The 24435-nt window shown below is 37.3% G+C and overlaps 3 protein-coding genes across 3 annotated transcripts; 2 read left to right on the forward strand and 1 right to left on the reverse strand.

The window, feature by feature from the left end:
- Window positions 1-1875: 1875 nt before the first annotated feature.
- On the forward strand, window positions 1876-11092 carry LOC122061318 (NADH--cytochrome b5 reductase 1-like). Its single transcript, XM_042624549.1, has 10 exons — window positions 1876-2027; window positions 2117-2374; window positions 5591-5732; window positions 6201-6291; window positions 6394-6471; window positions 6886-6966; window positions 7084-7173; window positions 7354-7419; window positions 10486-10572; window positions 10700-11092. Exons 2-10 carry the CDS (start codon window positions 2269-2271, stop codon window positions 10790-10792), a joined length of 834 nt encoding a protein of 277 aa, XP_042480483.1. The 5' UTR covers window positions 1876-2027; window positions 2117-2268; the 3' UTR covers window positions 10793-11092.
- Window positions 11093-11340: 248 nt separating this feature from the next.
- Window positions 11341-13776, reverse strand: LOC122061317 (cell division control protein 45 homolog). The gene is made up of 2 exons (XM_042624548.1): window positions 13632-13776; window positions 11341-13353 (listed from the first exon to the last, which is right to left on the reverse strand). The coding sequence occupies exon 2, from the start codon at window positions 13306-13308 to the stop codon at window positions 11527-11529; it is 1782 nt and encodes a 593-aa protein (XP_042480482.1). The 5' UTR covers window positions 13309-13353; window positions 13632-13776; the 3' UTR covers window positions 11341-11526.
- Window positions 13777-20233: 6457 nt separating this feature from the next.
- On the forward strand, window positions 20234-22244 carry LOC122061336 (transcription factor MYB60-like). Its single transcript, XM_042624568.1, has 3 exons — window positions 20234-20458; window positions 21049-21178; window positions 21370-22244. The coding sequence occupies exons 1-3, from the start codon at window positions 20326-20328 to the stop codon at window positions 22037-22039; spliced, it is 933 nt and encodes a 310-aa protein (XP_042480502.1). The 5' UTR covers window positions 20234-20325; the 3' UTR covers window positions 22040-22244.
- Window positions 22245-24435: the final 2191 nt, after the last annotated feature.

Genomic DNA, 24435 nt, shown 5'->3' on the forward strand with positions numbered 1-24435 from the left:
ACAAGGTGGAAAGACCAATCTTCATGATGTTAGGTGAGAGTGGCAATTAATTCGGTGAGTCAATCACCTAAGCTTCTTCATTGTCACATCTCTCTCTACAAATTATCAAAGGTTTTTTGTTCGCAAGAATTAATTAATTAAATAAGAGAGAAGGTATCCGTATAAAAAACACTTTATACTAAAAATATGTATCAGTATCATATTGATGTAGATCATGGGTAATGTGACTCATGTCATTACGGATAAAAAAAAAAAAAAAAAAATACAGTCGATCCAATACTGAGTACAGAATGATTTTCTATGTAAGAGGTCAGTGATATTATTTCATGTGAGTGAGAGAGTGAGAGAGTGAGAGAGTGAGAGAGTTAGAGAGATAAAGAGACTATACTTTCCAAATAAATAGACAAACTAATTGAAACTAGATAAACATTTAAGGGTCAAAATTAAGACCAGATGGATTGAATTGATCGAATGAACCCTTTTGGATTGGTATTGGTTTTTAGTTTTCTAAGCCGATGGGGTTGGGTACTGATGAGGGTATTTCTTCTCAACGACGGCACGGGCAGGGATCGTCTTGACCAATGCTGCACCTCAGCCTTCCATCAGGCCGTACCATCACCTTGGCCCTCCATCAGGCCGTGCTACCACCTCGGCACTCCATCAGACCATGCTACCACCTTAGCAACTCGACAGGTCGTGCTGCCACCTTGGCATCTCATCAGGTCGTGCTACCACCTCGGCATCTCATCAGACCATGCTACCACCTTGGCCCTCCATCAGGCCATGCTGCCACCTCGGCCCTCTAGCATGTCGTGCTTTCACCTCGGCCCTCCATCAGGCAGTGCTACCAGTCACCTCGGCTCGACCAACCTGTCACCTTGGCTCGGCACAGTCAAGTAAGGCACCCAGAAACGTGCACACATCCACTCCTACATTCAAGGGACGTGATTCCTGATCACGGGGCAGGACTCTATCCACTACACGTCATCAGAGGCATCCACCCCTCTCACGACTTGCACCTCCGAGATCAATGGAGAATATTCTCAGAATATGCCCTGGAACCCAAAATTATGGAGCCACTCCCCTCAAGGATTCTACGCCTAAACAGGACTCCACAAACGCCCTTCCTTCTCTCTCTATTAGCAGCCTATAAATACCAAGGTAAACCTCCATCACAGGGGAGGATCAATCACTCATTTTACTGGAAAAACTCTCTTGAGCATCTATTGTGGAAAGATCTGACTTAGGCATTGGAGAGTCCCCTGTCGAGTCAGTCAGCTCTCCCCTGTCCTCTCTTTTGTGCAGGTCGGCTGGAGCACCAGGAACTATAGGAAAGATCGTCCGATCAATTTTTGCTGCATCAGGTACCCTATTTGTTTCTCTCTCTTCACATAAAAAGATACTCTAATACAGTTTTTTTTTTAATGGTAAAAATATCCAATATTATTTTGTTGCACCTTAATAAATTAGATTGACCCTTGGATCCCAGAAGGTATTATTTTTGAATTCACATCCTCTGTAGTGAGCGGTGAGATGCAGTAAATATTGGACAACCCTTATGATGTTCATTACACCAGTGCAATGGTTGTAAACAATTTTCACACCTCATTCTCTAAGTGCCCAACCTCTTATTCGTGTTGTGTGTGGATTCCTCTTTACATTGCAGTTTAGAAAACCTCTTAGGGTTTTTATATACAAAACGAACCGAATCGAATCAACGGTTTGACACCCTTGGCCATGGCGGTGGGTTTTCATATATATATATATATATATATATATTTGGATTAAAAGGTGGGTTTTCAACTCAAATGGCCGATTCAAGGTTTCTGATGGGATAGATTCCAATTCGATCAGGATAGGAATCGGCAGCAACTGACTGCCGATCCAGTCACGATTTCTTGTTTCCAAAACCCTGCTTGGCGTAGCTCCGCACCAATACCCTTAGGTGGCATCCTTTCAAACTTTTGAAAGTTTGGAAGGAGAGGAAGATGACAGTATGACGTGATCTGGTACCCACAAGGGGTTAGGTGAACCAGTCTCCCTTCTTCTAATCCTTCGACTTCCTATTAATTTTTTTTTTTAATATATTTATTTTAATATTTATTTAATTCTATAGGTGATTTTTCTCGTCCTGCTTTCTCATCTGGTATTATTGTAGTAGACTCTGATAAAAACGGCGGACGAGGGAGGATAAGGAACAGAACCCATTCTCTCTTTGAATCCTCCATTAACGATTCAGAAGATTTTGTGTTTCTGGGTTGATAAAAAATGACATTCTTAGATTCACTCACACCAGAGATTGTGGGTGTTGCAGTGGCTTTTGTCGCCATCGGCGCTGGTGCTGCGTATTTCTATCTCAACAAGAAACCCAAAGGTATGAGCTGAAGTGAGCCAACAAGTGGCTTGTTTTTCTTTATATTTGTGGCTTTTTGAGTTTAGTTGTCTACTTTTTTATTTGGGATTCAACAGCAGTGGCAGTGTTTTGATCTCTGCATCTCTGATCCATTATCTGTTTCCTGAGGTTGCATCTTCTAGTTCTTCCTTTGTTTGGGTTGTGGATATTTGTAATTCTTCCAATTTTTCGCATCTGGGTCTTGCAGCCCATGAAAATTAAACCGTTGTTATACTATAGGATCTATTAGTGTAATGGGTAGTTAAGCTATTAAGAGTTCTTTTTTCTCACCATGGGTGATTTTTTATTGATTTCCTAGATGCAAAAGGAATAGATTTTTTTTTTCTTGCTGTAATTTTGGTGGCAATGGTCCAGTTTATGGAATCATTTGGTATTCGCTTGTTTTTCTCTCACTTGAATCGTCTGGTTTATCTTTTTTATTTGGTAATATGATGATAATGTGATGATTTCTACATGCTTAATTTCTTCTATCAACTGGGGCAAAAATTCATTTTAATAGTTTGTTCTGTTTGGACCTTTTTTTTCTTTCCCTTGCTATAAGCATCCTTAATTTTGGTCTTTGCCTCGGAGTCCACTCTTCTTGATACTGAGAGAACACGATGATGATAGATGCTTGCATCTTATAATAGTGAACTATATGATGTTGAGGTTTGGGCACATTTCTGTAATAGAATATATATCAACCATAGTTCCTTATTTGAAAAAATATTGTGCTGTTTTTTTTTCCCACTCTGATTGGGGATAAGTTGCTATGCAGTACGTAGATAACTTTTTCTCTTTCCAATGCTCACGATTCTGCAGCAGTTTGTCCCAGATCATTATTTGATATGTTTGCTTAGACTTTAAAAAATTCCAGGATTTATCTGTGTTGTAATTCTCTTCTTTGGGCACCTTTTCACCTTCGGTCGTTTACCTCAATTTTTTATTTTATTTATATTTTTAAATTTTATAGAAGATTTTGCAAATCCATCCATCATAGGAGGGTGGAGATGATACTTTTTCTTGTACTCTTGAAATTTTGCATATTTTTAAACAAAAGGAGCTCTATCTAAGCATCCTAGAATGATATCATATCATTTATCTGGTACTTTGGCCCCTACATCAAAAGCTAAAACAGAGTGCAACAACATTACCTTTTTTATTTCTCATTCCGGGAGCGTGGGCTACTCTAGCGCGCCATAGGTCTATTCTCTCCTCCCAATAGGGGTGGAGATGTCATTTCATAGGGGGAGGAGAGAGATAGACACATGCAGGTGCTGATGTTGGCCATGCTCCCAGACTGAAAACATTTTGCCATAAAGTTTTTGTAGATGAAAGTTCAATTTTTGGAAACCTTTTCCACCGAAACAGCTGAAGCCTAGGCTGAGAAGAAAGGAAAAGAAAAGAAAAAAGTACAAAAATTGTACTATTATCTTAGTTTAAGAAATTCTCATTGTGTTTCGTATGTCCTAAACTAAGAGAAGATTATTTTTATTTTTTTTTTATATTTTAAAATTCACCTTGGGAAGGCAAAGTTTTTGTGCAAAAAAAAAAAAAAAAAAAGTCTTGCCTAAAATACAAGAGTACACAAGAAAATAAAATAAAATAAAATAAAAAAAACTTTTTTTTTTGCTATTCTTCTACTGGTTGCCAAACAGACATAATTTTTTATTTTGCTTACCATTTCATTTCATTTCATTTCTTTTCTTCTCTTTTCTAGATTCTTTTTTCTTTTCTTTTCTTTTCTTTTCTTTTCTTGTCTTGGCTACCAAACACAGCCGTAGGGTATACAATTCCCTTTAAAAATTATGTGTTTGATTTCTTGAAGATGCTGGTGACCCCATAAATATCCATGTTTATATGCAGGTTGGATATAAAGCCTCAAATATACTTAATGCAGTCAAATTGTTGCAACTTTTTGGCAGTTGAATGACAATTGAGGCTGTGACCAGTGTCAGTTCCACACAAAGCACTTATTTCATTTAATGCTTTAACCCATTGCTACTGATAGGAGTTGGTGGAGCACTACCTTATGAAAAACATATGATTTCACAGAATGTTTTCACCTTCCATATATTTCTCCACGACGAAATAATGTTTAGCCATTTTAGCCATGACTTAACTGGAAGAATCATGAGCTGAAACTAACAAATCTGAGAGACACCACCAGTTGCATTTGAAGGAACATCCTGAATTCCTTTTGCAAAGGAGGGCCCATGTTTTCACTCAGGTGTTCACATCTGTGTGAACTGTGAACTTACCAATATTATTCTTATACCACTTGTCAAGCTTGGGAGCGCTACTAGTGTTAAGAAATGTCTACCACAATAGGGGGAGTGTCCCTATCATGGCTGGGTTTTATTTTCTTGCTGTAGTTTATTTCTTTCCTAGTTAGGATGGATCTATACTTACTACTTTGGCTAGACTTTCTAATTTTATTTTTCTTTTTGACCAAGGAAGCAGTTTCCTTATTGATTGTACTCTTTGCTTGCTAACAAATGCTGGGGGTTGGGGAGACTGCAAGGGTATCAATTCTGCTACTCTCTAGCAGTCTCTCCCTCTTATTTCTCTGTCTCCTTCTCTTCTCTCTCTTCTATTGCAGTTACTGGTTACAGTTCCTGGTTTGTCACAAAAAAGAAAAGTTTAGGGGCCCCTAGAAATTTTATTCCAGTTTGTCTCAACAGCATACTCAAAGGATGGATCATTGGTCCAAATGGCTTCTAGCCGAAATGTTTTTCTGATGGGTCAGCCACAGTTTTAAGATCAGTGAAAGGTCTATGGTCAGATTTTATTGATAGAAGTTGATGGACTTTAGATCTTGGAAACAGGCACACCAAGCCAGGTTCACACAGTTTAACTATTCCTGGTTATTGGTTGGGCTTGTATGTGTGTATGCAATGTTGCATGCTTATAATATAGTAATTACTAGTTCTTGTCTATTTACTAACGTTTTCTTTTACACCTTATGACATCTTTACAGATGGATGTTCCTGTTATTTGAAAAATTTCTCCCCCCTTTTTTTTGTTTGGGGGGGGGGGTGGTATTGGGATTTTTGGTGTCTCCTTATCCAGCATTCTGTGTTTACATCTGATCCTTTTATGATATACAATTTAGAACTCAGTTTTCATCAAGTTGAATTTAGGTAATCACTTTTTTACTCATTTGCTAATTTTCTGACAAGTGGTGTACGTTTGTAGGTTGTTTAGACCCAGACAACTTCAAGGAGTTTAAGCTGGTCAAGCGGACTGCACTTAGCCACAATGTGGCTGAGTTCCGATTTGCTCTTCCTACACCTACTTCAGTGTTGGGTCTTCCGATTGGCCAACATATGAGTTGCAAGTATGTTTCTTGTCTTCATCTCCATCCATTTTTTTTAATTGATCAGACTTAATCAGAGTTTCTTGTCTTCATCTCCATCCATTTTTTTTAATTGATCAGACTTAATCAGATATATACTTAAAGTCGGGATTCTTGCTTGCATGTCAAACTCTGTTCTGGTAGACCTCTGAATTTTACATGTTGATTCATATGAATCTTTCTGATCATCATTTGAGGGATGGCAGCTTGTAATTCTCTTATGCCAAGAATATCTTGATCAAGAACACATTAATCTATAATCTTTAGCTTTCTTCTTTTTATTGTTGCCATATTTCATGAATTAAATGATAAGTAGGATAGTTAATTCAGTCTTACCATCAAGAAGTACTCTTTCATTTCCATTGCATGTGTCCCACCCGGCCAGTAGTGGGCAAGAGGAAAATTTGATACCGGGTTACCATAATAAATGCTTTCTATTCTCCTGAACAGGGGAAGGGATGGCAATGGCGAAGAAGTTATCAAACCTTATACTCCAACTACTTTGGATTCAGATGTTGGATACTTTGAACTTGTTATAAAGGTACATATTGTCTGAATCTTCTTTTAGTTTTTTGTATCTGTTTGATTTTGCATGACCCATGCGAATTAATTTGTGCTTTTGAATTTCTTTTGGCACATAAAGATGTATCCTCAAGGAAGGATGTCCCACCATTTCAGAGAGTTGCGTGTAGGTGATTACCTTGCTGTAAAAGGACCTAAGGTACATGTTTTTGCTTTTTATGGTGAATTCTGTTTCATAGGTTTTATTTTGCTTCTTTATGTACACTCTTTCAACTGTTCAGACTGGCTTTTTGACCACGCTGCCTCATTTACTCATCCTAAATTATAGATACCCATTCTCACCCATACACACACTCACAATTTTGTGTGACTCAATCCAAAAGTAAAATGCGAACTTTATTCAAGGTAATCGGCCAAGTTCTTCCTCAATTTCATTCTTTCCCCATTTTCTGTATGATAGTTTTGGTTTTAGGTAATTAAAGAACATTGATGAAGATTTTCCAATAAACATTCTACTAGGAAAAGAATAACTCTCTCTCTATGACTACAAAAAGAAAAGCTTTATGAGAAGGAACTTTTTTTTTATGGTTGTATCACATATTGATGCTTACAGGGTCGTTTCAAGTATCAACCTGGGCAAGTAAGAGCTTTTGGAATGCTTGCTGGAGGCTCTGGCATTACTCCAATGTTTCAGGTGCATAAATAATAGTTTGATTCCTGTTTGTCCCAAGTTGTATTCTTTTCGTGGTGAGCTGTTTCCTTCAGGACTTCAGAGTTATATGTCTTTCTTTCTGTTCTGATGTAACTTCAGGTCACTAGAGCCATATTGGAAAGCCCAAAAGACAAAACCAAGGTGTATCTTATCTATGCCAATGTCACATTCGAAGATATTCTTTTGAAGGTATGGCTCTGTGTGTGTTAAAAATTTGTTTGAGAATTGTTTTTGGTTATTATCTTCAAGCACAGTTGAAGGTATTTCTAAGTGAAAGCTTCTATACAAAAACTAAGGAAAACAGAGACAGTACTATGATATGCAATTTTTTTTAATCAGACTAGATTCAAGTAAATTATGTATGTGCAGAAAGAGCTGGATGGCCTTGCAACTAACTACCCTGACCGCTTCAAAGTCTACTATGTTCTGAATCAGGTCCGTTTTCTTACTTTAGCATTTCTCAACAAATTTTGCATCTTTGTAATCTAGGAAGCATTTTTTTCGTTTGTAGATCAATTTAGATGTCCTTAATTTCATTCCTTGGTTGATTTTTAGAAATCGTTTCATTTCAATGCTAGTCATTTCTACCAAATAGGGCTGTTAGCAGGAACCCAGTTATTCAGGAATTCAGGAGTCACAGACCTGACCAATATGGCTACCCCTCACGTTTCTCTTGCTCTGCATTGTGACTTTGACTGTGGGAAAAAAAAAGAGTCAAATTGGTTGTCCAACTATAGTTAGTTATCAGATTAGTACCTGAGAAGTATTCGGTGTAGTAGTCGCAAGAAGTGCATTGCATGACCTGCCTCACTGATATCACCATTAGCTAATATTTCTAATTTATTTGTTCCTTGCCTTTTCTTCATCATAATGAATTTTAAAGGAATTATATGTTTTGTTTATGCTGTTGTAATGGCCCACTGTCTCTTCAATTGGTCAGGGATGTTTCCCGAGAAGCATTTTTTTATCTAATGAGAGGGTGTGGTAAAGGAGTTGCAGTGCTGATACAATCCAGTTGCCTTTACACCTTCTGAATGAAAAAGAAAAAGGGCGTACCCAGTGCACAAGGCTCCTGCCAGTGCGGGGTCTGGGGAGGGTCATAATGTACGCAGCCTTACCCCTACTTCACGGAGAGGCTGTTTCTTGACCTTCTGAACCAAAATATTGGCCAATAAATATCAATAATTTCCAATTTGAAACATTAAAAACAGCTGATGATATAATTATCCCCTTTATTTGTATTTACTTATCAAATTTTTGGTGCCTAGATTATTGGGATGCTTCTACTATTCCTGAAGATTTAAAAAAATGCGTTGGGAATTGGGATCCAGTTTTGTTTGGTCCCCCGTTTAGAACTAGTATGAACAAATTTTCCTTAGTGTGCTTTTGCAAACTTGTCATCACTATTATACTTATGATTTTCAGAAAATTCTTGATGCTCCAAACAAAATGTGTATTTCAGGTAATTGTTGTGTACCATTTTGATCAAACATTTGTTGGGGTATATCTCCTCTATTGATTTACTAGGATCAGAACCCTTATGCATGTCTCATGTCATGTGTATGGCATCAGATGCCTATGTGAACTTTCCATATATATCATTAATGATTCGGGGGTTCCCATTTTCTAAATCAGCCTGTTTTTTGCAGTGTTGAGGAAATAGACAGGAACTTAGATTCAATAAGGCCTCTAACAATGAATTTGGCACATCACAAGCTCAATTTCCCTACATGTGGAATCTGGTCTGGTCCTTGGTCTTGTTCAGTTTTCTCCACTTTTTATTCTCCCCCTTTACGGGCTGGCAAGTGCTCGTGTTTGCTGCAGGTTTGGATAAACCTGACAAAGACGACACTAGTTGTCAAGTCGCCTGGATGCTGAGGCAGTTACCTAGGTGACACCTTGAAAACTATGTTCCTAACATCAACCTAAACCCAGTTTTTGAATTGGGTTGTGTGGGGGGTGACAAGGAATGGTGGGACAAAAATGTGACTCGGGTGAGCTGGGACAGGAGAATGTCAAGAAGCTCAACGAGAAAAAGTTTGAAAGCCTTCCAGGAGTCATGACCGCAGTTGGGTACTGCTTTAATCCTGCAGGGATATAAGGGCTTGTGTAACTGAAACATAGGAGGATATATTCCGGGTGTAAGAGGTATAGTTTATAGCTTCCTAACAATTTCAATTGCCTTCTGACTGACAGGTGGAAAGGAATTGACAGAAGTGTCTTGCTTAGCAGTCTTGGTAAAAGCCACAACTTTTGGGGTCAGCTACTACTCTGACAAGCGGAGTCCTTCTCACCTCCCGCCATCCATATAATCATTCGTGTAGCCTGTTGAACTACTAATAGGAAAAGAAAGGGTTTCTTTGGACAGGCACACCTAGTTGTGCCATGTGGAGGGGTGATGTGGCAATCACCATTGAATATTTGGGAATGGTTTTGGTTTGGCAATGCGTCAAATTTTAGACAAACATTCAATCATCTATCCTTCCATTGTTGGCATGTATCCCATCGTACTCCAAGTATTAGTGTGCTCCATCTTGGAAGTCTCGAGTTTTTGGTGCTTTATTTGTCACTTGGGCAACTCAATGGAGGCTGAAACTTGACATGTGAGCAGGGGCCCTTGGGTTTCCACAAAGTTCCCATCCCTAGATTTAGAGATTGGGATCCAATAGGACAGGACTGATCCAAGTTGACACGACGGTCCCACTTAATAAGTTGCATGGAAAAAAGTCTATTTCTGGCCAAGGATGTATAGAATCAGCTGAGTTATGGCCGAATTGACTTGGGATCAGCCATCCTTGTTTTGGTTTGGCATAACACCTGAACTGCCTTGGGTTCACAAGACCAAAACTTGAATCAGTAACCCAGTGAAGTCTCAACCCACCCCAATGCCATCCTTATCCCCTCCTGAGAGAGAGGGGAGAAGGCATTTAATTTTCATAGTCCCAGTCTTGTAGAGTCGTAGACATCCAATAATTTATTTCATGACTTTTTTGAGGATTGTATGCAGCAAGTTATATCCGTAGGGGAAAAAAAAATGGTAGTGGATCTGGCCATCTAGTGATCGTAATGATGTTTCGTTTTGGTTTTTCTAATTTCTTTTTAGCCCAATATTCTGAATTAATTATGATAAGTTGTGTATTTGTTGGAAATAAAGTAAATAAATGTTACCAAAATAATGTTCCAGTAGTGTGATGTCAAAATAACCTACATAATGGGATTAATCGGAGAACTGGGATTCTTTGATAGGTGCCTTGCATTTGCTTCACTTGGTTTTTTTCCTGGTTATTGAAGGCAATTGCATGCTTCACTTGGTTTTCTTCCTGGATATTGAAGGCAACACACAGCTTTATAGACTCGACTCTTTGAGTATCTGTCTGTTCATTTTCCTATGATTTGAACTACACACGTCTTTTATCCTAATCCTAGTTGACTATCGTTGTCCCTTTTTCTCATTGGTGTTAAATAGCTATCTTATATTGTCTCACATGTAACCTTCTGTAGCCTCCTGAGGCATGGAATGGCGGTGTTGGTTTTGTCTCAAAGGAAATGATCAAAACCCATTTACCAGCACCTGCATCTGATATTCAGGTGATTATGAAATTATCTCATTCTATGAGCATGATCTTATTTTTATTTTCTCAGATTTTTTCCCCTAATTACTTGTTATATGTGGTTCACATGATTGAAATATAAAGCCTTTTCCAATATTTTGCAGATTTTGAGGTGTGGCCCACCACCCATGAACAAAGCCATGGCTGCTCACCTTGATGACCTCGGATACACCTCGGAGATGCAGTTCCAGTTCTGATTTTTCCTAGGGTTTATCCTTTTATTCCTCATGATTACCATGCGAGGAAAAAGGAGTCCCGTTAATCCATGGGTTGAACAAGAAATACGTTGCCTTTTGACATTTTCCAGTGGAATTCCTTAGCGTGAGAACGTATGCAATTCCTAATTTTCAGACTAGAAAAAATAAGGGGAAAGGTGATATTCTAGTGTAGCTTTTTTATTCTTTCTGAATCAAACGTCTCCAAATCCTGGCCAATTATATAGAATTCACATCATGATGGCCCTTTGAAGAGTAGTATCACCTTAATTTCTTCTTACAGTGCTCGACTTTTTATTGTGATCAGTGATATCTCTATCCTGCCAAAGAAACTGCGTGGTCTAACCTCTTGGATATCTCCACCTGAGTAATGCTAAACAATAATCCTGTACTCCTTTTATTATCTTTTAATCTTTTATCCTGACCGTTAAGAGGGGGAAAAGTCAGAGAAAAATCATAATTCGTTTATGAGTAACTTCTTGGACGATCAGATCTATAAACATATTTAATTGTAATAGTTTCTTGGGACATTTAATGGACAATAAACATATTTGCTTGTACAAAAGTAGTACTCAAAATGTTGATATTCTTCTTTAGAGTTCTACTAAGTGGGAAGAAAAAGAACAACATTCACAGAGAGGAAGCCCTGGTGAGATGAGATAATATGTGGAAACTGGTAGTCTAGTAAATCTGCTCTACCAGTTATAATCCTAACATCAGAGGTTCTCAGTTAACCTGATCATGAAAGAATTAGCAGAAACTGAATCCACAACTATCCAAGAAGACTCAAAAAACTCATGGAAGATCTTGGCCCCAATCTCCTCAGCCGCAGCTATAAAAGCAACCCCAAATGCATTCCCTTGAACTGCCCCAAGACGTGGCTTCCCACATACCCCAACAATCAAAACTTTGTTAGGTTCTTGTGATAAGCAAGCACAGACCAAAGGCTTCATCTTTGCACCCTTCTCCCGCAAAGCATCCATCAAGAAGTAACAGAATTTGGTCAATGCTTGAGGGTAACCAAGCAATTTTGTATCTGCAGGATCTTCAAGCTTCAACCACCTAAATTTCCTCCCACTTCTGATAGATCCACTCTTGGTTATAGCCATACTTCCTTGCCTTACAATAGCCCTCTGTATTTTTATTGCATTTTGCATTCCCTTTCTCAACTTGTCAAGATTATTCAAGGACAATGCATCAAAGGCCACCCCAAACTGTTCAGAAGCACAGGAACCATCAGATTCTACGAAAGACTCAAGCAGTGCAGTGACTCCATAGACCACATCGGCAGCAGATACCTTCGAGCTATACCCATGAAGTCGTAAAAAGCTTCGGTAGTAGAACTCTGTAAGACCATACTCAGGGAGAAACCTTTCAAACTCATCTTTCATTTTCCGTTTTACTTCGAGGTTCATGTACTGGAACTTCTGTTGGCAGTCAGCAAGTGCAAATCCCATGCGAGCTAGGAGAAGCTTAAGCTTCTTCAAGCCATTGTCACTCCAGATCTTCAGTTTGGTTGCAATGTAGGAAGAACACAACATTGAATCGAATAAAGTCCATTCCCTCAATAGCATAAGTCGTGGCTCATCCTCGTATGCAATTCTAGAGGCATCAGGTGCCCGTATTTTCGTCCCATCTTTTAGGGTAACTGAAGTTATAGCATCCAAATTCCCTGAGCTGTTAATGTGCTGCTCCATCTCCATCACACCAGCTTGATATCTCTCATTGGTTAGTCTCTCGTGGACAAGCTGATCAGTCAAAGAGACACAGGCTAGCCACAACAATTCATTTGTGTTCTTTCTAAGAGCATGTGAAAGATCAAACATGAGAAAGCCTGAAGGCTTTCCATGGAAAGTACCCAAGCTGTAATACTCCTTTTTCAGCTTCCTGTAAAGCTTCAAGGGATCTACTTCTGCTTCTTCAGAGACCCTTCTCCGCTTCCGTGACCCGGAACCACCTTCCTCTTCACTTTCACTTTCTCTGTCATCTTCACTATCAGAATTCTCATCAATCTCACTGTCACTGTTCAGATCCGATGCATTTGCCACGGTGGAGACATCAAAGTCGTATGTCAAATCAGCCTGGAGCTCATCATCCTGAGTGTAGAGAACTATAACCCTATCATTCTGATTACAGAGATTGTGAAGATGAATAGGCCGGTGGCTATCAACGACAAAGACACTTGCAAGGGGCCCTAAATCCAGAAAACGTCGAAGGTCCCTGTGGCATCCCCAATTAATTAGTAGGAGCGAGACGGGCTGACTGGAGGAAGAGCATAGGCTACGGCCTGCGTATTTGTGGATTTCCTCAAATGAGGAAACGGGGTAACAAGCGTATTTGATAGAATCAGATTCGAGGATATGGAAGATGATCTTGAGAGCACAAAGGGAGTCAACATCAGAGGTTGATGGAAATATCAACAGTGGAGAAGAAGACGAAGCAGAAGCTGCTTCTCGTAAACGCATATAGAAAGATTCAATCTTCTGTTCCCTTACCATTGTTTCTAAATTGGTTGTCCTATCGAGAATAAAAACAAGATTTTTCTGCAGAAGGGCAAAACATGATAAAAACAATCCAATTGTGCAGAAATCAAAATGGATGTTAGTCTGTGACTACACAAATCAATACAAATTAGGAGGGAGATTGAAATTAGATGAGTGCAGCAGTGCCCACAAGCGCAACACTAGAAGATCTTAATCTAGAAACAGAGATTTGAACAGTAATTCCATGGAAACTACTGAATTGCAGAAAAATGATATGAAATCAATATTTTTATCATCAGAAATTGTTGATCTAGTAAGAAGATTAACTTTGGGAGTACCTGAAGGTGGGACGAAGCAAAGAACAAGCGTCCGTTATGACAAGATTTCGATTCCTCTGATTCGTCCCCACTCACTGGCCATTGAAGATCTGAAGAGGTTCGATGGGCAAATGGAGAGAGAGAGAGAGAGAGAGGAGCTTTGGGGCGTCGCTTTTGAACTTTGAATTTTAAACGTCTCTTTTGCAGTTCCGACTGTTAATGAAAATTTTAAGTTTCCGGAATACCGCCAAATTTTCGCGGCTAACGAACCAAAAATAGGGTAGATATAAAGCCCATTTCTAAGGCCCATATAAAGCCCATTTTAATTGGTATTCCACTGCAACTCCACTTTAGAGTCTAATTTTAGGTATGACTCGTTTAATGCCCATTTAAAGTTAAACAGTCCTGTATCGTGTTTAAGGCTTGTTTAGTCTGATCATAGAAAGTTCAATTAAAGCCTAAGCTCAATCGATCGATTATAAATTATATCATGTCCGATCGAGTCTGACCAATTGACACCCCTATTTGGGCATACTAGCATTGGCCTTTTATATTTATTTATTAATTTTTGGATTGGGGTCGGGGCTCTAAATGGGCGTAATGAAGGGAGGCATCAGGCAAGTTCATATCTGGATCTCTCTGAGACATTTGCAGTAGTTGCAACCTACTGGCATTGGTACCAACCAACTACAGTAATAGTTGTCTTACTATCTTTTATATTTTTTTTAAAAACCCAGCAAGGTCTCAAGCCCAAGTTGGCGTTGATGATGTCAATGAAATCTCCACGTGGAGACGCTTATTGAGGAGTACTCAATCTTGGATACATTGGGTCCCAATGCTTTAACAATGTCGGCCGCACTAAATTGGCCAGCTGGAGGTTACATTTTCTTTTGCCATTAATGTTTTAAGCAAGTAAAGAAATAACTAACAAGTTGTGTACTCTATACATTCAATTTTAGTAATCACACCGAAATTTTCTTTGTACCAAAAAAAAAACACTTGCCATTATCTCTCATTAAATTTTTATTTAAATTCCAAAAATGAGTTTTATTTTATTTATTTATTTTTTAGGAAATGGAAAAGAGAAAAGGAATAAGGATAAGGAGAAAAGAATGATCCCTAGTCACGTGGCCCTTGTGCTAAAGTGAAGGCCAATGAGAAGGCGGATAGAGGCATCAATAAGGGTAAGTTTTTGGTATTTCACAGAGGCAAGTCCATCATTTCACCTTATTTGTTGTATTTTTAGTGCACAACAATGGTAACGTGACCTAGAAACAATTTTTTTCCCTAATAAACTAAAGATAAATTATAGTGGGAAAAAATAACCTACCTGGTCGTGTGGCCTTCACCCCAGCACCTGGGCCAATGGGGGAACATGCATGGATATCCACTTATGAGGTAGGGGCATCATTTCAATGGATCCTATGAGAGGGTATAGGGGAATACAACGAGAAAGTGTTCTTTTTCCTATTAAAATGATAATAAGAATAATGAATAAATAAATAAATAAATAAAAGAAGAAGAAGAAGAAGAAGAAGAAGAAGAGAAAAGTGTGCCTTAGAGCCTAGCCCCTGGGCTTAATATTTGGGCCTGGTTACTAACATACAAAAAGAACACGTTAGGGATAACAATAAATTTTTCTCGCGGGTGGGGCTCGGGCAATTCCGGTCAACCCGATAGTGCCTACACGTGTGATCCATCGCTGTGCATGCAAGGTTTAAAAAATGGGGATCGGTCCCCATCTCACAGCAATCCGGATCAGTTGGGATCGGTGAAGGATCGGAATATCTAATCCAGGAGATTTCGAATAAATAGGAACATAAATCATGGTTGAAAAACCAGTATTTCTGACTCGAATCGTTTTTGGGAAAATTTTGATGATTCTATCTAATTGAATCTAGTCAGGGCGAGTCATATTTTTATTTATTTATTCATGTACAAAAACAAAAAATATATATAAATATATGACTCGACCCAGATGACTCGCCTGAGTCAAAACTTGATTTTCCAATTATGACATTGATATGAAAAAAATAATAGTTGTCACAATATTTTAAGATTAGTTTTCATTTTACTTTATTTTATTTTTGGTAAATTAAAGTTTGCTTTTATTACTCCCAAAGGGTACTTGGAAAATACCAAAACTTAAGAGAATATTTGTAAACCTAAAGGGAAGTGAATTATTCCATTTCTTTGGCTGCGAGCACGGGTTGTAGAAAAAAAAAATATATGACTCACCCAAGTCACCCAAAGAGAGGCCTTAGAAGCATCAACTAAATTTGTTTCAAGACACATGCAATATTCATATCATCCTTAATGTACCTTTCCTTAAGTCCGACCGACCTCGCCTTTAAGGCAAATGGAGTCCCTGAAGATATAGTGAATCCTCCTCTCAAGATTATCTGGTGAACAAGGGCTTATATATCCTACCACAACTTCACCAACTTTTGATGAAATCTCTATGTTTTGGTATTAATTATCACTTGTATTTCATTTTCAACTGTTCTTAAAAATTCTAAGTGGATTTTCAAAATTTTTATTTAATTACTTGACCAATTTTGTTAGGATCAAAACTTAACACGTAATTCATCAACTCTACTTGTCCAAAAAATTTGAACCCTTCCTAAACTACCGCGAGGCAAATCCTTAAAGAAAAGATCATTGCAGAACCAAACAACTTTTGTGATTCTGAGGCTATGTTTGATTGTAAGGGGAATTAAGGGAATGGAAGTGAATTTTTATACTAAAAAAAGAAATATATGTAATCATCACCCATGTGATTTTAACATTAACTTCAAATCATTCCATATTTGGTTATAAAAATTCACTTTACTTTGCATCAAAAATCCTTTTCTATAATATGTAAAATAAAAATTACATGTAAATTATATCATTACTAAATATGGTTAAAAAAAATTAAGTAGTTTACACAATCATATGAGATAATGATTATAAATTTTTTTTCTTAAAGTATGAAAATTTCACTTTCCTTTTAAATTCCCATTGCAACCAAATGGAGCTTTATGGGATCACGTATCTTCTAGATCAGGTATATTTTAGACTCGAGTACATAAAAACTGTTATCAGCTAAATGACTCATTCACACCAAAGCGTGCATGAAATTCAAATCCATCATCGATCAAGCAGGTAGCAGGCAAATGAGCTATCAAAGGAATATATATATATATATATATATCCTTTGATATATATATATATATATATATACAGAGAGATAGAGAGAAGAGAGAGAGAGAGAGAGAGAGAGAGAGAGAGGTTTGGCTCCTAACCTGCTGACAGTGACAAGAACCCTCATCGGGCATATCAGATTTACAAACATGGGGATATCTGTGGGTGGGGGTGGCACTTGGGGGATTTTGAAATTTTGATGTTTTGTGAAATATTAGACCCATTAATTAGTAATTGTTGATGAAATCTCCCAGAAGTGTGTTTGGCTCGTTGGTTTTAGGATTTCTTGACTGTGGTTTTCAAATACATATAAGAGAGTATTGAGAGGATATTATGGAGAACATATTAAAATATTATAAGGATTTATAAGCTTTAGAAGATTTGAATCAACAACCCTTGTGGTAAAGGAAAACTTTTTCCAATTAAAATGTGCCACGTTCATATTTGAGTTCTTCATTCGCGTGAGTGAATCATTATTTCAAACATTTCACCCTCAAATATATTATCAATTTCCTAAATTACTTGAAGAGGTGATTGATTGCTAATGGCTTTGAATGAATATGTAATGGAAGCTATCAAAATCATTAAATCTCTATCATCATATGCCACAGGCCCACACTTTAATTTGGCACATCATCAAGTTTCTGATGTGTGACCACACAGGCTGTTCTCACGCTTCATCCCTTTGCAATCTCCAACTTATTAAGTTTCAAGTGTGTACATATGAATGATACTCATATTGAAGAGACCATCAAACCATGCATTTAAACAACCAGCTCAGAAGAAAGAAGATTATCAAAATCTCTTATTAATTATTGGTTCAATAAGTTTACTTCATCACCATGGTTTCCACTTACATATATGGCCTCTTATTTGGGATCAAAACAATTTTATAGCTAATTTGAAAACTAGCTAGCTAGCTTATCTCATCCCTTCCTGTGTGTTCCTTTTTGGTTTTCATTAAATGCAAGATCTGTTCATGTGTCATGTGAGATTATTGAAAATCTCTATTTGATCTGAACAAGTTTCTAGTGCACTTGGTAGAACGTGGAGCGTTAAAATCCATCATAACAAGGTTCAAATTTCCTCGTTCACATTTTACCCTAGGCGATATAACCCAAGGCGACCCCAGAAGTTCATACGGTATCGTCAAATCCTTTTCTTTAACCGGAGATTGATAATATAAAATATAACAAGAGTACTATACTTGAGGTTGTAGTAGAGCCATGTGTGTTTAATTTTTATGAAAGTAAGATAAGAGAATGCATGTGAGGAGAAATTAAACTGATGGATCATGACTAATCTTAATTGAATGTATAGAGGTAACAAGTTTCAAAATGTTTTTTTGAAGTCGTTTTCTCTCATTCCATCTACATTAACTCCTTTTTCCACTCTTTGTTTTGTTTTTGTGAGTGTCTCTACTGATCCACATTGAATTAAACTTTTTTATTTATAGCTTGATAAAGGAAGCTCAAGATAGAAAGCAATCCTAATGCTCCCATTTCCCCATGGACCATCTCTTATTTATTGTCCTCCATGGCTCTTCCAGAGGACCCATCACTTCATTGCTATTCTCTCTCTTTCTATGTATGGCCATGGTCCAGCTGAGCTGGATAATATTAACTTCTCTGCATTCAGAGACTATTAATTCCCTTATATACTTTATACGAAAGGAAGAAAATAGAAAAATGAGAAAAAGATTGATGGGTCAGTTTTCAGTTTAGAGCACGGCTCCTGCAGCAGAATTAAGACCAACGAGAACATAAATAGAAGCATCACCAGAGATGAAATATATAAGAGAGATTTCTATGGACCCACACTAAAGAGATCTAGTGGGACCAGTTTTATTGGATGTGGCAAAAAAGGTGCAATCCAGTAGTAGTCAACAGAAATGGTCTTTGAGTTGAATGGTTAGAATCAACTCTGATGCATGGCCATGATTTTAAGTAATGAAGCCCACACCTAATCTGTTTAATCAGTATCATTGACTGAAATAATTCAAATTGGATCTCTATGGATTTGTATATATCATCGCTTCTGTTTTGCTTCTCTGTAGATCAAGGACTACCATAAGTAGCTAGATATAATTGTTATAGGACTTAAATGTTTCTTCCAGGAACTTTTGGCCTGGCAAAAGGCTAACCAGGTGGAACTGTTGATTGGATCTTGATAACTCGATCAGACTTATCATCAGGAATGTTGGTGACGCAGTTGGAAGTATGGGGTAGATTTAGTTTTAGTGCTAACAAACTCTTGAATCTACAAGCTAAAGATAACCCTAATTCCAATGTGGAAGAAGGGCAGCAGACAAATTTTTGTTTATAAACTTCAAGATGATTATTCTTAATTCAAAATGAACTTTATATAGGTAGGTCCATGTAAGAATAGAAAACTAGAAAATTGCGCACAAAACTTTGGAGCACCAAACGCCTCTTAAATATGCCAATTTATCCCCCACTTGTAGGGCACTGATTATCATTAGTATATTGGTATTATAGCTTTTGTAATTCTACCCGAGTAAATTATGGGCCCTAGAAGTTATACCACAAAAAATAAAATAAAATAAAATAAAATAATTTCCATCTAATCAGATGGACATTTGTCGGTTCAATCAATCTACAAAATTTTCGGAGATCATCTCTCCATCAATTGGGGTTCTTCCACTTTACCAAAAAAAAGAGGGGGGGGGGGGGGGGGGGTGGATGTTCTTCCTCTAAGTCTGGCTAGCCTTGCATGAGAATTGAGATGGAGCTGAGCTGACCTATAGCAAGACTGGCTGACCCTTACCTAATTATTAGTTTTAAAAATCTACAGTACATAAAATAATGCCATTCATAAAAACACGTATATTGATAAATATTTCTTACTTCTGTATAAATTTTAATCATAAATATATACCTACAGTCAGAAAAGTTCATTTATGAATATTTATATGACGTAATTTTTTTTTTTTATATTCAAAAAGGTAAAATTTTCAAAATATTACCATTAAACATGGCTAATACAGTAATTCCAACACACACACACACACATAGAGAGAGAGAGAGAGAGAGAGAGAGAGAGTATTGAAAAAATCTGGGGATATTGTTGAAGTAAAATTAATTACAATGAGATTAATTCCTTGATATTGTCATATTACCATATTGGGAGGTCAAGAAGAACAAATAGAGAATAGTAATTAATTTCTACCTTTTGGGAAGAACTGGTGATCCATGTGACCAAAACGAGAAAGGGAGGAACCCAAGAGATTCAACATCCAGCTGACTTGGGTTGTGAATTTGACTATTTTTAAAAAGTAGAACTAAAAGTCAGGTGAGTCAGCGGGGTACGTAGATCAGTGGGTGAAAACTGAAAAAGGAGCTTCTTTCCCACCCAACACCTTCCCAGTCCCCACCCTTCTCTCTCTGAAACCCACTTGTATATAAACAGTTGAAATGTTAAGGGAACTGTTTGTATGGTTCAGACTTCTGATAAGAAGAGAACACTATAGAAAGAAAAGGTGAAAGTTTGTACAACACACCACTACACCATGGGGAGACCTCCTTGCTGTGATAAGGTTGGTATCAAGAAGGGACCTTGGACTCCTGAAGAGGATATCATCTTGGTTTCTTACATCCAAGAACATGGACCAGGAAATTGGAGATCAGTGCCCACAAACACTGGTACATGCAAAGAAACAACACCTGCTTCTTAATTTCCATCTTTTGATTTTCAGTTGAATAAAGTTAATCAAATTGTTTTGGTTCATGTGTCTTCTTGATCAATTCCATGATTTCATCAAGGAAATACCATTTTTTCTTTTTCTTTTTTATTATGGTTTAGGAATGAGATGTCGGTGCCTGCTTCTGTGATTGTTCTTTTAGAATTTCATGATTTCAGCTATAAAATATAGTTTTTGTTCTTATTTTAAAGTTTGGCATAGAAATTAGAGTTCAGTTCTTGCTGTTTCCATGGCTCCTTAATTTTGAATTTCATGATTTAATTTTAAATATAATTATTTTCTTTTTGAATTTGGTTTACTGCCTACTGCTTTGAAGAGTCCTTATGAATTTCTTAATTTTTGTATGTACAAAATATAGTTTTCTGAAGGGTCCTTTTGAATTTCATGATTTCATCAAGAAAATATAGTGTTCTTTGTTACTACTCTTCTTGTTCTTCTTTGATTATGGTTTAGGAATGAGAGTTCAGTGTTTGCAGTTCTGATCTGATGAATAGCCTCTCATTGATCATCAATTTCTTCGTGTATTTAAAGGATTGATGAGGTGTAGTAAGAGTTGTCGGCTTAGGTGGACTAATTACCTCAGACCAGGAATCAAGCGTGGGAACTTCACTTCTCATGAAGAAGGGATGATTATTCATCTTCAAGCTCTTTTGGGTAACAAGTAATTTTCTAAACCCTAATTTGGTACTCTAATTTTCAAATTTGTCTAAGCACTTAGGTCTATCACAGACTATTCATCTATGCTAGGGAGATCTTAATTTCTCTTCATTCTATAACAAGGATCTAATATATGATAGATCCCTATACCATATCCCTTTCTTTTCTTTTAATTTTATTTCACCTTATTGTCAGATGGGCAGCAATAGCTTCCTATCTGCCACAAAGGACAGATAATGATATAAAGAACTACTGGAACACCCATCTGAAGAAGAAGATTAAGAAGTTTCAAACAACACTGGACCCTCATATGGCATCAAGTTCAACCACCAGTCTTCCTTCTTCCACAACCTACACTGAGAAAAGGAGCTTTAATGACTCCACAAACCCTGCCTCTGTCTTGAGATTGAATCAAACCACCTCCACTTATGCTTCAAGCACAGAGAACATTTCAAGGCTCTTGGAAGGTTGGATGAGGTCTTCTCCAAAGCCTGATAATACTAATACTACTGTTGGAAAATCCCAAGAGATACTGCAACAAAGCAGCAGCAGTAGTAGCAGCAGCAACATCTGCAACAACAACAACAACAATGCCATGGAAACAACTTCTGTCCAGTGTTACCAACCAAAACTTGAACAAGAAAGCTGTGATCTTGTCTCTCATGAAGATTTTGAATCTCTTCTATCTCTTGACAACTTGAGCAACATAGCTTGGGACAAGTCCTTCTGTGACTCTAGTACTTTTCATGGACCACAAACCACCCAGAGATTGGATAATCAGCCTCTTTTATTTATTGAGAAGTGGCTCTTGGATGAAGCAACAGCACAAGGAGATGAAATGGTGGAGCTATCTTCAATTTTCTGATATCTCCTAATAAAGCTCTCTTGTCAAGTGTAAGTGACAGAAGAGAAATGGAAGAACACTTACAGTATGTATGACTTATTGTCTTATTTTTAGTTCCTGGTAGAGGTTCTCAAAAATTAGGGCCTCTTAACCAAATGTAGGTAATAAGCAGTACTTTATTTATGTAAGGTTTATCAGAGAATAAAGTAAGTTTTAATTGTTGTTCCATGTATGTTAACAATTTTGATACATACATATTGACATCATACATGCATGCATACATAAGTAATGGGTTTTGGGTTTTGATGGATAACCCCTTATAGAAGATCAGATCCATGGTGACCTAGATTAAGACAAGAATACACATTAATGGATAATTTCCATAATAATTTCTTTGCAGAAGGACCTTCATCCTTTACTGATATAGTACAGAAATCATGCAGCCAATACAAATAATCTATCAACTCAATACTCTTGAAGTTCTGAACTAGTACAAATAGGACATGATCAGAAGAAAAAGAGAAACTTTAGGCCAGTTGGTGGTGAATATAGGACTGAAACTATTGAATGCCACAAGGGGAGATCTTCATGTACCAAACACGAGATCCCCATTTTAGCCAGCACATAAGTTGCCACGTGTAAAATTTCATTTTTATTGGGTTTGCTTCATTCCATGATGAGTTCATGTCAAGCTTTTTATGATTTATTTAGAGAGGAGGTAGCTAGGGCTAACTTTATTGATTAAATTATTTTCTTTTCCCTTTTTATGATTAAGGAAAGATCTGGTCAACCCATTAACGTGTTGATTATGTGGTTTCAAATTTTCAAGTATGGCCTAAGGACCTAAGGACCTATCAAAGGCCATGTCAAGCTAAAGGCATATATCTTATTTTTCTTTTTTAATCTTCCTATCCATTATGGGTATATTTATCTTATATTTATTTAAAAAAAATAGTTATTATAATAATCAAGAAAAAAGCTATCAAAGGCCATCAGTCAACTGCCACGAAGGGAGATTATTTGTTGAAAAGACCATTCTAGAATTAGAAAGTTACAATATTAATTATCAATGAGCAACTTTTCTGAATTTTGCCTAAGCTCCTAGAAGCAACTGAAATTGGAATTTGCAAATTCCTATCTATATATATATATATATATATGACACATGACACAGACAAAAGGATAATAATAATAAAACGGGAGAAAGAACACTAACCAACTATCTCTCTGCGTGCAAACAGATGATGTTGTGAAAACTAGAGGGGTACGGGTGTTTTTTCACAGCATCCTGTGTTTGGATGTAGAGAACATAGATGGATAGCATTTTTTCTCCCTAAAATAAAAAATAATAATAATAAAAGAAATCAATAAACAATAAAATGATGGCATTCATTCACTAGTAAACCTTGATGAGAATAAATCATAAGTAGAGAAATAACAACCTTCCAGCCTTGGAAATTAAAAGATAGCAATCAAGCTATTGCGTACGTGGCATCCACACTACGTGCACATTAATTTGAATAATGTACGTGTGGACTCCACTTTTTTCTTATTAGGGTTTGTTTGCAATTGCTCCAAGTAATGCTAAGATCAGTTGTGAGTGAGTGAGTAGGGAAAGTTTACAAAAATAAAGGGGTAGGGGAATAATAACCATATAAGGAAGATGGTTTTAATTTCACGCAAGTCTTGCAACCAAATGAGGTGAATGCTGTAGCTTTGAGGCTCTTTCTTTCTGTAGGAAATGTGAAGAGGAGACCACATGTGATCTCTTCACTTTCGGTGTGAAGACCTCAAATGCTGTCAGCCTGGCCAGCGAGAGAAAGAGAGAGAGAGATCTTCTTCATTTTTCTCTCCTTAGAAATGAAGAACAGGGAACTAAAGATTAAATAGAGGAAGCGGAGGGGGAGTTTATAAAGTTAGAGAGCATGTGAGTGAGTCAAAAAGTGTAAAGAAACAGGAACATGGGTCTCCTATTGAAAACCAGACTACATCAAAGCTTGTATAGGGGTGTTGGGTACATTTAATTGCACTGAAGCTTTATCTAAACATGGATAGTACAAATGCTGTTTAGAATAATAGGGACTACAGAGCCCAAAGTCCTGTGGCTGTGAGTAATAAGTGATAAACGGTGGTGATGACCCAACATGATACATGATATATGAATTGCTTTGTTTAAAGAGGAGGAGATCGATGAGGAGATCTCTATTTAAGGAATTATTATTAATAATGTAGGGAATCGTTTTAATGTGGCATTAGGACTATGGATGGCGATGGGGTGAGGCTGGTCTAGCAGTATATGATCAAGAGACTTGGTTCGGGTAGGTCCACCAGGTTTTAACAAGCTAGGGCAACACAGATTAGGGTTGAACAATGTGGTAAATGGATGGGAGAACTTTCATTAAATGCATGGTCTATGT

Source organism: Macadamia integrifolia, chromosome 14, assembly GCF_013358625.1.
Source record: "Macadamia integrifolia cultivar HAES 741 chromosome 14, SCU_Mint_v3, whole genome shotgun sequence".
Taxonomy (NCBI): Eukaryota; Viridiplantae; Streptophyta; class Magnoliopsida; order Proteales; family Proteaceae; genus Macadamia; species Macadamia integrifolia.

What these genes read in the sequence shown, in the direction of transcription:
- LOC122061318 (XM_042624549.1), top strand. Translation starts at nt 2,269, where the DNA reads ATGACATTCTTAGATTCACTCACACCAGAGATTGTGGGTGTTGCAGTG. An exon ending in TCTCAACAAGAAACCCAAAG is followed by an intron (nt 2,375 to 5,590) that starts GTATGAGCTGAA and finishes GTACGTTTGTAG; the next exon opens with GTTGTTTAGACCCAGACAAC. An exon ending in TCTACTATGTTCTGAATCAG is followed by an intron (nt 7,420 to 10,485) that starts GTCCGTTTTCTT and finishes AACCTTCTGTAG; the next exon opens with CCTCCTGAGGCATGGAATGG.
- LOC122061336 (XM_042624568.1), top strand. Translation starts at nt 20,326, where the DNA reads ATGGGGAGACCTCCTTGCTGTGATAAGGTTGGTATCAAGAAGGGACCT. An exon ending in ATCAGTGCCCACAAACACTG is followed by an intron (nt 20,459 to 21,048) that starts GTACATGCAAAG and finishes GTGTATTTAAAG; the next exon opens with GATTGATGAGGTGTAGTAAG. An exon ending in CAAGCTCTTTTGGGTAACAA is followed by an intron (nt 21,179 to 21,369) that starts GTAATTTTCTAA and finishes CCTTATTGTCAG; the next exon opens with ATGGGCAGCAATAGCTTCCT.
- LOC122061317 (XM_042624548.1), bottom strand. Translation starts at nt 13,308, where the DNA reads ATGGTAAGGGAACAGAAGATTGAATCTTTCTATATGCGTTTACGAGAA.